This window comes from Oryza glaberrima, chromosome 5, assembly GCF_000147395.1.
Source record: "Oryza glaberrima chromosome 5, OglaRS2, whole genome shotgun sequence".
In the NCBI taxonomy this organism is placed as follows: domain Eukaryota; kingdom Viridiplantae; phylum Streptophyta; class Magnoliopsida; order Poales; family Poaceae; genus Oryza; species Oryza glaberrima.
Genome location: NC_068330.1, coordinates 16,214,474 through 16,229,648, shown reverse-complemented (window position 1 = coordinate 16,229,648; position 15,175 = coordinate 16,214,474). Strand labels below are relative to the sequence as shown.

Below are 15,175 nucleotides of genomic sequence, written 5' to 3'. Positions count from 1 at the left end.
ACGATAACACTTGCCTCGCGAAGTCGAAGCCTTTGTATCGCTTACAACAAGCTTTTTGTAGATGGCTGCTTTGGGCTCCGTCTTTGTCCTTTTTTCTTGGTCTTAGTAGATTAGGTTAGCTAAGTGTGTTGTAGTTGTGGTTTTCGCCCAGTTTTCTCTAATTAACTGTGCATTGTACGATTTTGGTTCCGTTTTCTCCTTAAAATGGGATAACGTCGGCAACGGCCTAACCGTTTGAAAAAAAACACAGCAACATATAAAAGACAAAAATTGGATGTCATGACACATGTATTCCTACAGGAACTAAAATTACAATTTAATTAGTGTGAATTGGTCATTTGGATAACTACGGATTTACGAGCAATGCTGTAGGCGCGAAATCGTCAGGACAAATATGATTTACCATGAAATAGTTTTTCTGTTCGGTGGACTGACAGAAATAGTCAAAAAAAAAATCCCTACAGAAGAGTATTTTTGATTAATTTTTTTGGTGGAAAAAATGGTGTTGTAGTGGCGTGGAGTCCATATAGATTGTGCACAACTTATCTAATTCGGTTACATATTAGAAAACCGGTGCGTATTACTTGTAGTCTACTCCATCCCGTCCACCGGTGGGCACCGGCGATTGGAGAGCGGTCTCCAAAACCATCACCCTCGTGAAGTCTTGCACCAGAAGAGGGAGAGGAGGGAGAGCAAGGTAGCGTCTATTGGTGTGCACCACGTAGATTTTTGGAACCGTCATCCTAGTGAACCCTTGCACCGTGGAGAGGGGAAAGAACATGATTACAGAAACCTTATTCGCCATCGTGAAGTCTTGCACCGGGAAAGCGGGAGGATGAAGAGCATATCTCTAGGGAGAGGGCGAATAAGGTTTTTGTCAAGTGTCCCACGTGACTGCTCGCTATTCGTCCACAACAACTCGTTTTCTACTACGCTCAAAAGCTACGCGTTGTTATCCTGTTGGGTAATGCACGGCACATTTCAATCATATTTCCTAATATTAATATTTTCTCATGTGTAGCTTTCCAGTTTGTATATATGTCTAAATTGTGTAAGATGATTATGCTAATTAATCTACATCTTTAATATAAGATAAATTAAATCTACCTATACTTATATTTTTATTTTTTTCCAACGGACGATCCAACCTATATCATGACAATTAAGTTTCAGTTTTCTAATAAAATCATTGAGGTTGAAAATGCCTAGTAAAACTAGTAGCAAAACAGTAATTTTGATAAAATATATACTCGTCTAACATAATGCATGTTTATTAATATCAGCGCGTGGCCAAACATACGTTTTGCTGGCGAATGGCGATGATTTCGTCTAGTATAGCAGGCACAGCTGCAAGAAGAATTATACTATTAAAAAGGGAAAAAAAGAACAGAAAATGAGATCAAACTTTATTCGCAAATTAAAGAGATCGATTCAAGACGACGGCCGCGACGGCGAGCCCTGCGGCGGCGGCGGTGGCGGCGGCTGCGCGGCCGGCGGGCGTTGTCTCTTGATGTCCACGGCGAGCTCCCGCACCTCTGCCACGAGCCGCGAGACCTCCCCCACGTCGTTGTCCAGCTGCTTCGCCCGCCGCGCCTCGGCGCCGCCGTTGAAGACGTACTCCCTGAGCAGCCTCGCCATCGGCTTCGGCGCCGCCGCCTCCGCCAGCTTCTCCACCTCCGACAGGTGCCGCGCCGTCTTCCACCCGCCGTACCACCCGACGGACAGCGGGATCAGCCACCCCAGCAGCCGGCGCGACATTATATATCGCGATATACGATTCTACTACTTCTAGATTTCTAGTGATGAATTGAAATCGATCGATCACCAGCGGATATATTATATTATCTCTCTAGATCTCTTCCGAATTTCGATCTGATACGATGAACATATATATAATGGTGTGCCGATCGAGATGATCTGCTCGGGTTTTAGATGCTAACGGGATGCAATGCATGGCTTGCGTTCCAAGATGGCAGAGTTTGCGTCGAGCCAGACGATGCAGGCTCAGGCCTGACCGGCAAACGGCCCAATTTTGTATGCACCTCCCATCGTTTGGCCTAGCTGGCTAGCTGATGTAATTGGCTTATTAGCAAGCAAAAAATAATTTCATATATAAACTTTTATACACGTGTGCTTGATGATTTAAAACCAATGCTCGAAATAAACTATGGTGAAAAAAAAACTCAAAATCAACAGTTCTATAATTAATTCAAATTTTGCCAGCTGCTTATAAAATTGACCTCATGCCTGCAGGATCATACTGAAGGTCTTTTTAACACGAGAGGCCTCTTCTTGTGCGTTACGAAACAAAGAATGCAATGGTCCCAAGCACAAGAACGTGCGCACCAAATAAATGACAGCAAAATTATTGCTTCAAAGGAATCCAATTCAACAAAACAGAACGCACAAACCACCACTAACAATCCAATCACTTGTTCATGGGAATTCGACAAATTACCCTTTTCCTTCGGGCTTCAGTTCCATAAAAACCGAAATCTGTCCTAGATTTTCTTGCGCCAAACGGGAGTCGTAAGTGTTCAGAGTCTGCATGGTATTTGCTAATGACTCGCAATTTCAGATCTATATTCAAAGTTCGAACCTATTGTATGCCTATCCACTTGGCATAGTCAACCCACCTGAAAAGGTAAAAAAGTTTACCCAGTAAGTGACCTGATCAGAAAGGAACAGAGTTTAACCACTTGACTCCAGAGGGATGCAGATTACTTACAGTAGAGAACCCAAGAATGTGTTCCCTGTTCGAACAGCAAAGCACAGTGCACTCAACACTAGTTTGTGGTGGTGTAGTAATGGCTCGAGCATCCTCTGTTCAATCACTCCAGCCAGGATTTGATACCTGTTGAAAAAGGAGTTAAAGAAAAGCATGGTGAGTACAAAAAAGATTTAGAGTAAATTATAAAAACTATAGGTACTTTAATCAAACTATCACAAAACTACATATTTAAGGCATTGTTTTCACAAAACTAAAGATTTAGCACTAAAGTTATCACACAACTACAGAATTAGCAACAAAATTATCGCAAAACTACAAGTTTAGCACCAATTAAATCACAAAACTATAACGTCTATGGCTCCAATAGAATAATACTACTAGCGATTTAAACTCTATAATCTATAGTTTTGTGCTAGCTGTAGTACTAAATCTATAGTTTTATGATACTTGGCTTAAATCTGTAATTTGTGATAGCTTTGGTGCTATACTATAGCTCTGTGATACAACACCTTAGATCTATAGTTTTCTAATAGTTTGGTTAAAATACCTCTAGTTTTGTGAAATTTACTCTCAGAAAATGTATGTTAGGCAATGTAGATGATTGTTGTGGAAAATGTTATAAGAGTCGGCATGTTTCTCATGTTAGAATTTGGTACTTCACAATGACAAGGAAGCTACGACCGGGATTCTTCGGTGATATACAAATACAATAGAGCACAACTAGTAGTTCTAATTTAGATTTACAAATAGGAGAGATCATGTGATTTCATAAAGATTTTAGAATAGTATCCAACAAAAAAAATGATAGACATGTCCAACAGTCAAGAAGTGAGCAGCTAACATTTGAGCTACCCTTTTCATCAGGTAAAATGAACAGATATTTATATTCGTGGGAATTAATGTATAAACAAATATATGTGTTACCTGAGGTTACTGGAAACGGCCATGTATACACCATAGGCAACACTAGTTGATACAATTGGAATATCCTCGCTTTCCCCTTCAAAATCCTTACTAACAGCCTTTCGTGCTTTTATCAGTGCATTGGTCACACCAGTTCCAATCTGAAAATTAAATTGGATACACAGTGTAAGCTTTCCTAGTAGTCTTGGAAAGCAGATGAATAAAAGTGACAAATGACCCAAAAGTTGTGTTAAGACAAAGTAGTACAATGTATCATCAATAAATCATACATTTTAATGTCTGAAGTGCCATCTACCTTTAAAAATATATATATGGCATTCTGGAAGGCATAATTGCTCTTTCCTTTCTTTTAACATTAACAAAAAGAACAGTGATATTCCAATGCCCTGGAGTCATTACATTTGTACAGCCAACTTAACAGCATCAACAAACTAATTGAGTCGTACATTCCAGGCCTTAAGGTTTTCGAATAAACAACTAGGCGGCACTTTGAATATGCATGAAAAGGACCAAGCAGATCCTACAGTCTCCTATATATTACTTTATTGTATTATTTTATCAATGAAACATTACTTCTCACACATCACAAACAAGTCGAGAATCTAAGCAATTTGTTCTACTAATGCCAATTAATAATAAGGAAAATAGACTGTCGTTTTTTTGTCTGAAATCACAACTATGACAAACTTACCAGGGATGCACTAGTTCCCACTGCAAAAAGTTTTGCACCATTCCTCTGAAAGAAGCAAAATTGTTAGATAATAGGAACAACCTGCTAAAATAATGCAATTTCAACTGTGAGGGCCACAATATGGCCCAGAAAGATACCATAATAGCTCCTACGCGCTGCAAAAGGGAGTATGATGTACCAGCCAAAGCAACCTGCAGGAGAAGTTACTAAGTTCATTTTCAAGTTTTAAATAAAGGGTAAACATTTTTCCTTCTGAAAAGGAAAATTTACATCTATGCCGAAAGGAAAAGGAGGAAATAAGCTTAAAACATGCCCAGATCAATGTGAGGTTATTGTTATGTCACCTGGAAGGCATTATCTGGGCAATTGTGGAAGAATTTAGCAATAGATCCTGCATTTACTGCTAGTGGTGGCTGCAGAGACACTGTTGGAGCAGGAAGCCAAACCAACATAAAGTCTGCAACTATTGCCATGACCTGGAAAGTATTAAAACTACAGATTAGGACTCTAGTGACTAATTGCAAGTAATAACAATTCAGCTTGAAATGACTTGGATAACATTGGCATAGTTTATATAATCACAAGGGGTGAATAAGAAAAAAGTAGTAAGAAACTAAGAGTCACCATTTATATAATTTACCATGCGCATATTTTGGAGAACATCTACAATTGAAGTGGAAAAAATCAATTGGTGGTAGTAAGAAATGGAATTATTTGTTGTTGATTAGTACTATTTCGGAAATTAAATGTGACAAGACTTTCTAACATTGTTGTAGTAGTTCGTGGCACAACTGGTACAAAGTAGGCATGAACGTTTTCCTACATTTAAGAAACTTATAACACCTTCTCTGTATGCAACATAAATGATCATGTAGTGTGAAGGTTGAGAACAGCACAATATGTTTAACTAAACAGAAACTTATCCAGCCACAACAGTTAGCTAAGTTGTAACATTTGATTGTAAGATACATATCCAGTGCTAGACCTTGACTCAGTACTAACATTCTAACTCAATTAGTTTGGGCAATCTACTTGCAAAATTCAAAGGAAAAAAAGGTGGAGGTATCACTTAGAATCATCTGCAAAATGTCATGTTCATACTTAATTATGCTTTAAGATAAACAAAAGGAAAAAAATATGAAATGAAAATAGGCCATTATCCAAAGAGGGGAAAAAAAAACATTTTCCCTGTTTCTCAGCATGCATATAATGTACAGTTGAGATTGAAATTTTACATGATTGACCATTGGACCTAGCCAAAGACTTTGCAGCTACTTTTACCTTTCCTTTCTTGCAAATATCCAAGTTCACTAATACCAGTTTAAAATTTTATATGATTGATCTTGTTGAATACTTTGCAGGCAACTTTTACGGGTTTCCTTCCAAGTATAAACATATTTGCACCAAGAGTTACCACTAGACATGACGCCATAAAAGAAAAGATATTTTCTTTCTTTCAGACAACTGTTGTCCATGCTTTTATAAATTAAGCAACAATGAATCATATATTGGTTGCATTTGAAATGTTAATTTGACCTTGTAAGTGCAGATGAAACAGGGAGGCAAGAGGGTGCTTAATTATCTCCCCAAAAAATTACATGTTTACGATTTTTTCCACAATCTGAAACCATCTTGCTGCACCCTTGGACAGTGAACCCTCTAGTTCTGAAGGCACAGCGGCAAGCAACTCGACAGAATAAACTAGCTTCTAGAATTGCAGAAGAAAAAGAATGGCAATATCCAAAATGATAATAGAAGCATACCACATCTGCAATCACAAAGTCAAGCTCTTTGACAAAGTTTTCCCTCCTTCGCTCATACTCTGCTGCAGTCTACAAGAATTAGAGAGGATATACCAAATCAGCAGTAAGAAATCTGTACAAGCATTGTGAACTGAATCACAGAGCCATAAAATGTATTCATGGTAAAAGGAAGAACTCCAAGAGAAACAATTTCAGACAAAGAAAGTAGGGGGGTAGAAAGGTGCGGTACTGTAAAGTCCAAGTGAAAATATCACACTGTCTCTAAAAACAATGTATTCAATTCAAGTGATATACCCCTGCATGGCATGTACTTTCTCTTCTGCCAGCAGATGGGCAAGTTTCTTCATATCTCGAAGTAACTCAAGTTCTCCATGCGCTTGCTAGTGGATTGTCTGAAGGATAGGACCACATATAGCCAACAGAAGGTGACCATTCCATATTGGCCAGTGGTCCATGTAAAGCAGAAGAATGCCACTCTAGTCATTTGCATAAATACTTTTATTTCCAGCAACAGAAATGCTCTTTTATTCCACTCTAATCTAATAAACCTTTTTTAAAATATCTTTTCTGAAAGGTTATATTCACCATTTTTTTATATGGTAATCCAGCATCTGCTTTGTTTGTTGAATAAATCCTTCTGATCAGGCATCTAAACCAAGCATAAATATTCCAGGTCCATTCATCGCAGAAGCTTCCAGCCAAACACAGCCAGTTGTGAGCAAACAACCTTACCATCTCGGAAGCGACGGAGCAATGCAAGAGTTAGACACGCATCGCCATCAAACCAAACCCCGACTACTAAAACAATCTAAGCCAGGGAATCAGTCGGAATCTCATCTCTAAGACAGCTAGCTAGACCACAGAAGATTTGACAGTAAAGGTAGTCAAATCCACAGCGAACCAAACCAAACCAAACCACCACATCTGTATGATCCGAAGTACGAGCCACATAATAACACAACCAAAAACTAAAAAAACTAAAAAATGGTAATGTTGGAATAATTCCTCACGGACCTTGGTGAAGATTCCGACGCCGCACTCCATGGCGACCTTGGCGAGGAAGAGGTCGTCGGCGAGGAGGCGCTCCTTGAAGCCGCCGAACTGGAGCAGCCAGCGGAAGAGTCCCGACTTCTCGAGGTCGGCGAACCGCTGCACGATCTCCCCGGGGACGCGGCCGCCCTCGATGGCCGCGGCGAGGTCGGCCGGGAGGCTCTCGAGCTTCCGCCCCAGCTGCGCCAGCACGAACAGCGCCTCCCTCCTGTTGACCGACGCGTCGTCGTCGCCGCCGTCTCCTCCGCCCGCGTTGTCGCGACCCTCGTCGTCATCGCCTCCGCCGCCGATGCCGATGCCGCCGCTTCCGGAGGAGGCTAGCGGGGCGGGAGGGAGGAGGGGGCGGGCGAGGCGGAGGACGGGGAGGTTGAGCGGGAGGGAGCGCGGGAAGGGGAGGTGGGGGACGGGTTGCTGCAGCTGCAGGTGGAGGTGGAAGAAGGAGGAGGAGGAGGACGTAGGGTGGGACGCCGCGGAGAGGGAGTTCGGCGACGGGAACGCCATGGCCGCCGGGAGGGAGAAGGGTTTTGGGCGGCGGCGGCGGCGGGTGGTGGTGGAGGGCGTGGACCGGAGTGTGGTGGTGGGTTGGTTGCTTGGTTGGTTTGAGGTTGGTGGCGAACAACCGCGCGAGACCACCGCGATGAGTAAACAAACACAAGTAGTGGTACAGCCTCGCGCGACGGAGGGGAAACGGCAGGTGGGGCCATTGACGCTGCGAGGCTGCGATGGAGGTGGGTCGACGAATCGACGGCTCAAAATCGCTGGAAGAAAAAATATTTGGACTTTGGAGGTTGGGAAACCTCTCCAACGAAGTCGGAAAGTGTTCGGCGGCGAATGGGTACGCATGGCGTGGTGCACGGTTCACTTCCCAACCGAATTCTACGCTACTACTCAGGGAGTATAAAACACAGCTCTTGACTCGACTCGATCGAGTCGGAAAGTTAATGAGTCAAGTTAAGTCTAAATTTTTCTTGTCTACTCACCGAGTTAGCTCGAGCTAGCTCGTGAGTTGCTCACTTAAAGCAAGTTTAGATGGTGTTTGGTTTATGGCCATACTTTACCACACTACATTTTTTTTAGCCACAGTTTATTAGGTATTTGTTTGGTTCACTATCACAGTGGTGGTTTGCCACACTTTTTCAATATTATATTCTACATGTAATAAACTTAATTTTCTTGTCAACTTTGTCACACTTTGTAGCTAGAAATTTGTCCACCACAATTTTGTGGCTGCCACAACTTGCATAACGTTAGTTGTGGCAAAGTGTGGCCGCTAACCAAACACACCAATAATATAGCCTACTACCAGCTCCAAAATTTAGAACATCATCTATAATCAATTTAATAGCTCACTCATACAATAATTAGCTATAGAAATATAGTACATCATTAATGCGTAATCCACCCATCTCTCTCACATAGTTTATTGGAGCTCGTGCTGCAGCTGGCTAAAAATTTGTAGCCCGCTTTTGTTCTCTCTCCTCTCATCTCTCCTCCACACAAGCACAAATCTGATGTGGCAACTTGTATAGCCCACTTATGTCACTTTATTGCACTCGCTCTTAGGCTGGAGGTGTGGTTGGAAACTCACCTCCCGCGCACGCAAAACGAAGCGACACATTTTCTTACGATTAATTAAGCATTTACTAATTTTTGTTTGAAAAATAGACTAACATGATTTTTAAAGCAACTTTCGTATAAAAATTTCTTGAAAAAAAAAAAGATTGTTTAACAGTTTGAAAAGTGTGCGTGTGAAAATTGAGTGACATGAGTTATAAAAATTGGGGAGAGAGGTTAGCCTAAAGCTCATTTAGCTCACGATGCATTAAAATTTAAGTCTATTATCCATACTTTTTAGACTTATTAAAGAATGTAACTCCATAATTATATGCTGTAACGTAATCTTTTAATCCAAGATGCATATAGATTTTAAACCATATATTATATCATAACAAATTTAGTGAATTTAGAGTAACTCCCGCTTTCGTTAACTTAATGAGTTTTTACGGGTTGCTTATTGCTCATCCCTTAATCTGGTGTGACGGTGTGTCCCGCAGCACATGGTTACGTGCAACCATCGATCAAATAAGATTAACTCTATACATGATACAAGATAAATATTTTAATAAATATATAAGTGGGAGAAATATAGGTAAAAACAACCTTATAACTAATTTGTTGTACGTGGCTTATAGCTAGTATAACTCCTATTAAAGTCGTTGTTGTAAGATACTTAACTGTTCCAGTGATTCTCCGCTTTTGTACATGTGGTCGTTAAAGCTTGGTCAAGTGGTTCTTTTCTATCAGTATGCTATCGGTTGACTTTCTGTTTTGTACTTTTGTTGATGTAAGCATCAATTTACTGTTCATTGTTAACCAAAGGCCAAGTTGTTCTTAACTTATTCATCGGACTATTAAAATATTTATTCCACGCTTTGAAATACATGTTTCTTTTAAAAAAAACTTTTTTCTACAGTATTGTTTAGATTAGACTACTTATCTCAATTTTTAAGTTTATTTGCACATATTAAATTTATCACTATAATTAAATCAATAATCCGTAAACCAAACGAGATATTTATCATCGTAGTTCTATATTCCCACTAATAACAATCGCTCTGATATTAAATTTCTAATGAATGTAAACATGGACGTTGAATCTAGTTGGCAACAAATCTATACGCATACGTGTCCAGATTCATTATACTAGATTGTATCCCATCCCAACTAGGTTAGCCACTATCTAGATTAATCATATTAGATTAGGCAACATATCCTATGCACACATGCCCTCACGTGTACACACGTGCACACCAACTAAAAAATGTCACCAAAAAATCTAGAAAAAATCATACACATACTTTCAATTGTATTACACCTAGGGTTAAAATCTTAACGTCAAATTCATTATATTTTAGCCGTAACAAAAAAAACAAAAAATCTGACAGTTTTAAGGTTACAATTTTGTCAGAATTTTATCTTTTTTGTTATTCTCTATGTAGAATGAATTTGAAGATGCGACTTTGCACGTAGATGTAATACTATTGAAAGTATATGTATGAATTTTCCTAGAATTTTTTGTGATAATTTTTAGTTGGTGTACATGGTGTGTACACGCGAGGGCCTGTATGCATAGGATACGCTCCCATTAGATTATGTCTCATCCCTAACTAGGTTGGATTTTTTTTAGACATCCCAACCGAATGGAGTAGACTATAGTTATGTTAGACTATTAGTACTACTTGTTTTTAAGATGGAAGACAGTAATATTTTGAAACTAAGAAAATACAGAGTACTCCGTATCGAAATCATTAGCATCATATCCTAGTTTCCGCTATACGACTGCCTCCGTTTTAAAATGTAGCAGGTTAATACTAAATGAAACATATTTTATTCTTTTTTAAAATATAGCAAGTTAATACTACATAAAACATTTTATCGTACCATTAATATAGATATCTATATTTATATTGCTATGGTAAGATAGTACTTCCTCCGTTTGAGTGTCTAATACATTAACATCTATATAAACGGAGGTAGTAGTAGATTCTAGTCCCGAATGTGCTCGAGTGATACATAGCTTGCTTTCAGAAAATTTTCATAAGAGCTTCAGATAGTACTTGTATTACTATTCTCGCATAAATCGAACCGCTGCTGCTATCATTCAAAAATGGCACAATGCAAACTTGCAACGATTCAGGAACCGCAAGTACTGGTGAGAATAAACTGCTGTCGTAAGCTCAAGGATGACTATGGACAAAATATTGATCATTACAACAAACATCTCAGAAAACACATCTATAAGTCCGTAAATAATTTGCTCGTAAGTACAAATGACCAACAAGATCACCCCTTCGTCGACTTGGGCATCGTGTAACTGCTGGATGGATGCAGGTGAGACTGAAAAAAAAAACTGTACCTAAGCACCTCCCTTGCCTTCCCCCACCATGTTTCCCGGTTCATTTATCGCTAAGGGTGGATGGTTAATTTTGTGAAGGTGGTAGCAAACACCAGATTTCTTAACTGGTGCTTTTCGTGGCATTTAGTCTGATGATTCTGAGCCATAGTCAAGCATTTCTTTGATGTTTAACTTGATTGAAGGCCCCATTGATGAGCATAAGTATGCCGTTTTCCAGTATATCCCCTTTGCACCAGATGGTTTGTTCCTTTCGACAGAGCGCTGTAAAGATATAGCAGAAGGCAGGTCAGCATAGGTTTTAAGTTACATCAATAAAGATGCTTATAGGAGCAGATATCTTACAACAACAGCCATGAAGTTTGCAATAAGGTCTTCTTCAGGAAAATCAACCTTCCCAAAGGGAATGTGAACAATCCCTGTCTTGTCAACTCTGTATTCAACTTTACCTTTCTTGAACTCTTCGATAGCCTGAAACCATTTCCACAGTTAACATAATTAACATAATCAATCTCTAGGGGCGGAGCTAGCACAAAATGAAGGGGGGTTCCACTTGCTTGCTTTACTCTAGTTTGAATCAAATTTAGCTTGATACGGGTGTCTAAATTTGAACTGACAGAGTATATATATGGTGAAAATGGACAAACTATAGCTAAAAAAAATTTTCAACCGGGTTCCTGGGCACCCCCCTAGCTCTATGTAGCTCCGCCCCTGTCAATCTCCATTTACAACTTAATACTTCAAGCAAAATGTTCAAATACTTCAGTTTTGTACTGGTACAACAATCACAAATGACATTATATGACATCCTTTTACATGTGTGTCAATGGCAAAAGTTAGAATTTCTCTACATGTAGAAACATGAATAGAACAAGATGACTGGTACACAACTTCAACCATTGTTGGCATTAGGCAGACTTGATTTGAAGAACAATTTATAGAGACAACGAGGATTGACAAGATTTAGAGGTTCCCATGTTCATTTGAAAATAGCTGTATGAGCATTAATCAATTATTGTAGTCATGGCTGATGCTAAGGTTACATTTGTATATTGCAGCCTTGAATCTATCTACTGAAGTATTAAATTAGAGAAATTGGGCCCTTTTCATAGATATATGAGCACAATATAGCCCAGTTCATTACCTAAAGGGCTAGATTTTTCACAAATGCTCCCACTCCTGTCCTTCAGTTAACCGTTATAAATGATGGTTGTTCCTAACAATCAAGTAGCCTACTTTACCTGTTTTCTCTATTTTGCAGATTTGTTGTGATGCTTTACATAACTGTTACGGAGGCACTATGCAGGCTAAGTAGCAGATTACCATCATCATCAGTCATTACACGATCATTTGCTCTATGGCTGATAAGCCGTGGAAAAATGACGAAGCAACCAAAAATAACTTTTGAGTAAAACGTCTATATCTATGTTCTTAGCGATTCAAAAGCCAGCACTGGAGAAAAAAGCACAATAAAAAAAACCCCTCAAAATCAATTCTAAATTAAGTTTCAAAATCCAGATTTTGGCTGCCGTTGATAAGCCAACAAACGAACGATGGAGCTATGCATCCATGCATATCCTCAAATTCAGTTGGCACAAACAAAATTTCAAACCTTCTATCTACGAATACCAAGGTTAAAAAAATGTCTATCAACATGTCTGAAAATCGAACCACTGAAATATATTGCACACACAATGAAGACTACTAAACAAGGTAGCAATATATCAGTAGGTTTTCTCCCAGAAGTGCATCTATGAGGTAAGTACTGAGATGACGTAAATGGACAACTTCTTTGAACAAAAGGGCAGGAGTTCTGCCTATTGCATTGAACGAGGATGAAACAGAAGTTCACCAAGGATCAAAGAAGGTAAATGGACAGTTACCCACCTTTCACTCAGGGTCACAATAACCAAGCAAATGGGAGAGAAAACCACAAGCAACAGTGTCAATACATATAGTAATCTGTAGAATTTCCATTGTACCTGAGTTATGTTTGGAGAAACAGTCCCAGCTTTGGGGTTAGGCATAAGTCCTCTCGGTCCTAGAATCTTTCCCAATCCGGCGACCTGTGAAGCAAAAGACCAAAATCAACAACATAATATGCCGAGCCAGTAGCACACCTTTAAAACTTCCATGCAGGTCTTGCATGGAGCTCAACACTTATTGCAGAACTGCATCCAAACTTCCGAAGAATGTACCAATTCAAAACAGTAGAACCTTATTTGCTTATCGAATCTATTTTCTCTGAGTGAACCAAATTTGCATATCTCCATTATGGCTCAAATCATAATCGTAAATGCTAGACACTTGTAATATGAAGGGATGGATCAGATATGGCAGGTAATGATAAGAAAACAATATCTGATCAATACAACTAAATGTTGCCTGGTTTTGTGGTTCCTAATAACACTGAAACATAACGTGTTCATTTGGATGTGGGATACACTATGTCAGAGACATGCAAAAAGACAAGTCTTCATAATGCTTGGAATTGTTTTAGACATGAGTTATGCAGCTAATGCCATACCTTAGGCATCATATCAGGTGATGCAATCAACTTGTCAAATTCCATAAATCCTCCTTTTATTTGGTCAATCAGGTCATCTCCACCGACAATATCAGCTCCTGCAGCTCTTGCTTGATCTATCTTCTCACCTGCAAGGATATTTGACAATAGCCATTACATAGTGCTAGTGATTAGTGCACCACTTTAGTGACTAGCGCGCATTCATATACTTCCATTTCAATTCACTATATAACAGCGTGCTTCCAATTTAATGAACCGTAAATAACCACATGATCAAGCAGGCAAACCACACCTAAAAGACACAACTAGCAGTGACCTAATCAATCCATGCACCAAAGATTGCAATTGGCATTGGTGCTGCGATAACAATCTCCAAAATGTAATTGCAACCCACCTTGTGTGAGGACCGCAATCTTCACCGACTGGCCCGTCCCCTTGGGCAAATTAACCTGCACATCATCACCAAAACCGATCCAATATCATCAAAAACGATTGATAAAACACAAGCCAGAACAGAACGTACGTAACAATGGCAACAGCAGAGAGAAAGAGCAATAACCGTGGCGCGGAGCTGCTGGTCGTTGTACTTGGGGTCGAGGTTCATGCGGAAGTGCGCCTCAGCGGACTCGACGAATCGGGCGCTGGCCATCTGCTTCACCAGCGAGATGGCCGTGGGCACGTCGTGCTCCTTCTTGCTCTCCCTCAGCTTCTGTATCTCCAGGAATCGCTTCGACCTCGTCTGCAAACCCATCAAAAAAAAGGCGAACGCGGCGTCAGCGTCAATCCAAAAATCAACACGAATGGATGAACACGCGGGGGGGAGGCTGGATTCGGGGGGGGGGCATACGCGGTCGCGCTTGAGCGGAAGGGCGGCCTTGCCGGTGCGCGGGCGGGTGGGGGGCGTGAACGCGGGGCCGCGTCCGCCCTCGTACCCGTCGTCGTAGTCGTCGTCGTCGTACTGCTCCTGCCCCTCGTCCTGCTGCTCCCCCTGCTCCTCCTCGAGCACGGCGCCCTGCGGGTCTGCGACGGCGGCGACGGCGGGGCGGCGGAACGCGAGGAGCAGGCGCGGGTAGTAGGCGCGCAGCGACGGGACGGGGGTGGGGAACAGCGCGGTGGACGAGGAGGAGCAGCACTGCGCCGCCGCGGCGCCGGTGGTGGCGGGGGCGGGGGCGAGGAGGGAGGAGGCGGTGGCGGAGAGGGAAGCGGCTGTGGCCATGGTGGTGGTGGTGGTGGGGAAGGGGGAGGAGATAAGCCGAGGTGGAGGATAGAAAGGGGAGGAAAAGGCGAAGTGGCAGCGCGAGAGTGTTATAATAGCCGGTGAGGCGAGGGCGAGGCGAGCGGGCGAAGCGCGCAGCGGATAGGGCTCTCTCTCGCTCGCGCGTCGCGGGGGACGGGGGAGGACTCGTGCGATTTGGGCTATTTTGGATTAGCCGAGCCGTGTGTGCCCGCGCGCGCGGGGGAGACGGTTGGGGGAGGGTGGTGCGCTGCGGCGCCGCGGGCGTCGGATTGGGCCCAAAAGCTCACGATTTCGCCGTTACTGGGTACGGTCCCAAAGAACCACCGATAATGTAGTGCT

The 15,175-nt window shown here is 41.4% G+C and overlaps 2 protein-coding genes across 2 annotated transcripts; both read right to left on the bottom strand.

The window, feature by feature from the left end:
• Positions 1-2,330: 2,330 nt before the first annotated feature.
• Positions 2,331-7,800, bottom strand: LOC127775139 (protein RETICULATA-RELATED 4, chloroplastic-like). Its single transcript, XM_052301452.1, has 8 exons — positions 7,124-7,800; positions 6,110-6,178; positions 4,691-4,822; positions 4,484-4,537; positions 4,347-4,391; positions 3,656-3,795; positions 2,729-2,854; positions 2,331-2,636 (listed from the first exon to the last, which is right to left on the bottom strand). Exons 1-8 carry the CDS (start codon positions 7,658-7,660, stop codon positions 2,600-2,602), a joined length of 1,140 nt encoding a protein of 379 aa, XP_052157412.1. The 5' UTR covers positions 7,661-7,800; the 3' UTR covers positions 2,331-2,599.
• A 3,072-nt stretch (positions 7,801-10,872) lies between these two features.
• LOC127774441 (50S ribosomal protein L1, chloroplastic) lies at positions 10,873-14,889 on the bottom strand. Its single transcript, XM_052300694.1, has 7 exons — positions 14,447-14,889; positions 14,159-14,338; positions 13,994-14,048; positions 13,600-13,727; positions 13,055-13,138; positions 11,418-11,543; positions 10,873-11,336 (listed from the first exon to the last, which is right to left on the bottom strand). The coding sequence occupies exons 1-7, from the start codon at positions 14,813-14,815 to the stop codon at positions 11,199-11,201; spliced, it is 1,080 nt and encodes a 359-aa protein (XP_052156654.1). The 5' UTR covers positions 14,816-14,889; the 3' UTR covers positions 10,873-11,198.
• Between the last annotated feature and the right edge of the window lie 286 nt (positions 14,890-15,175).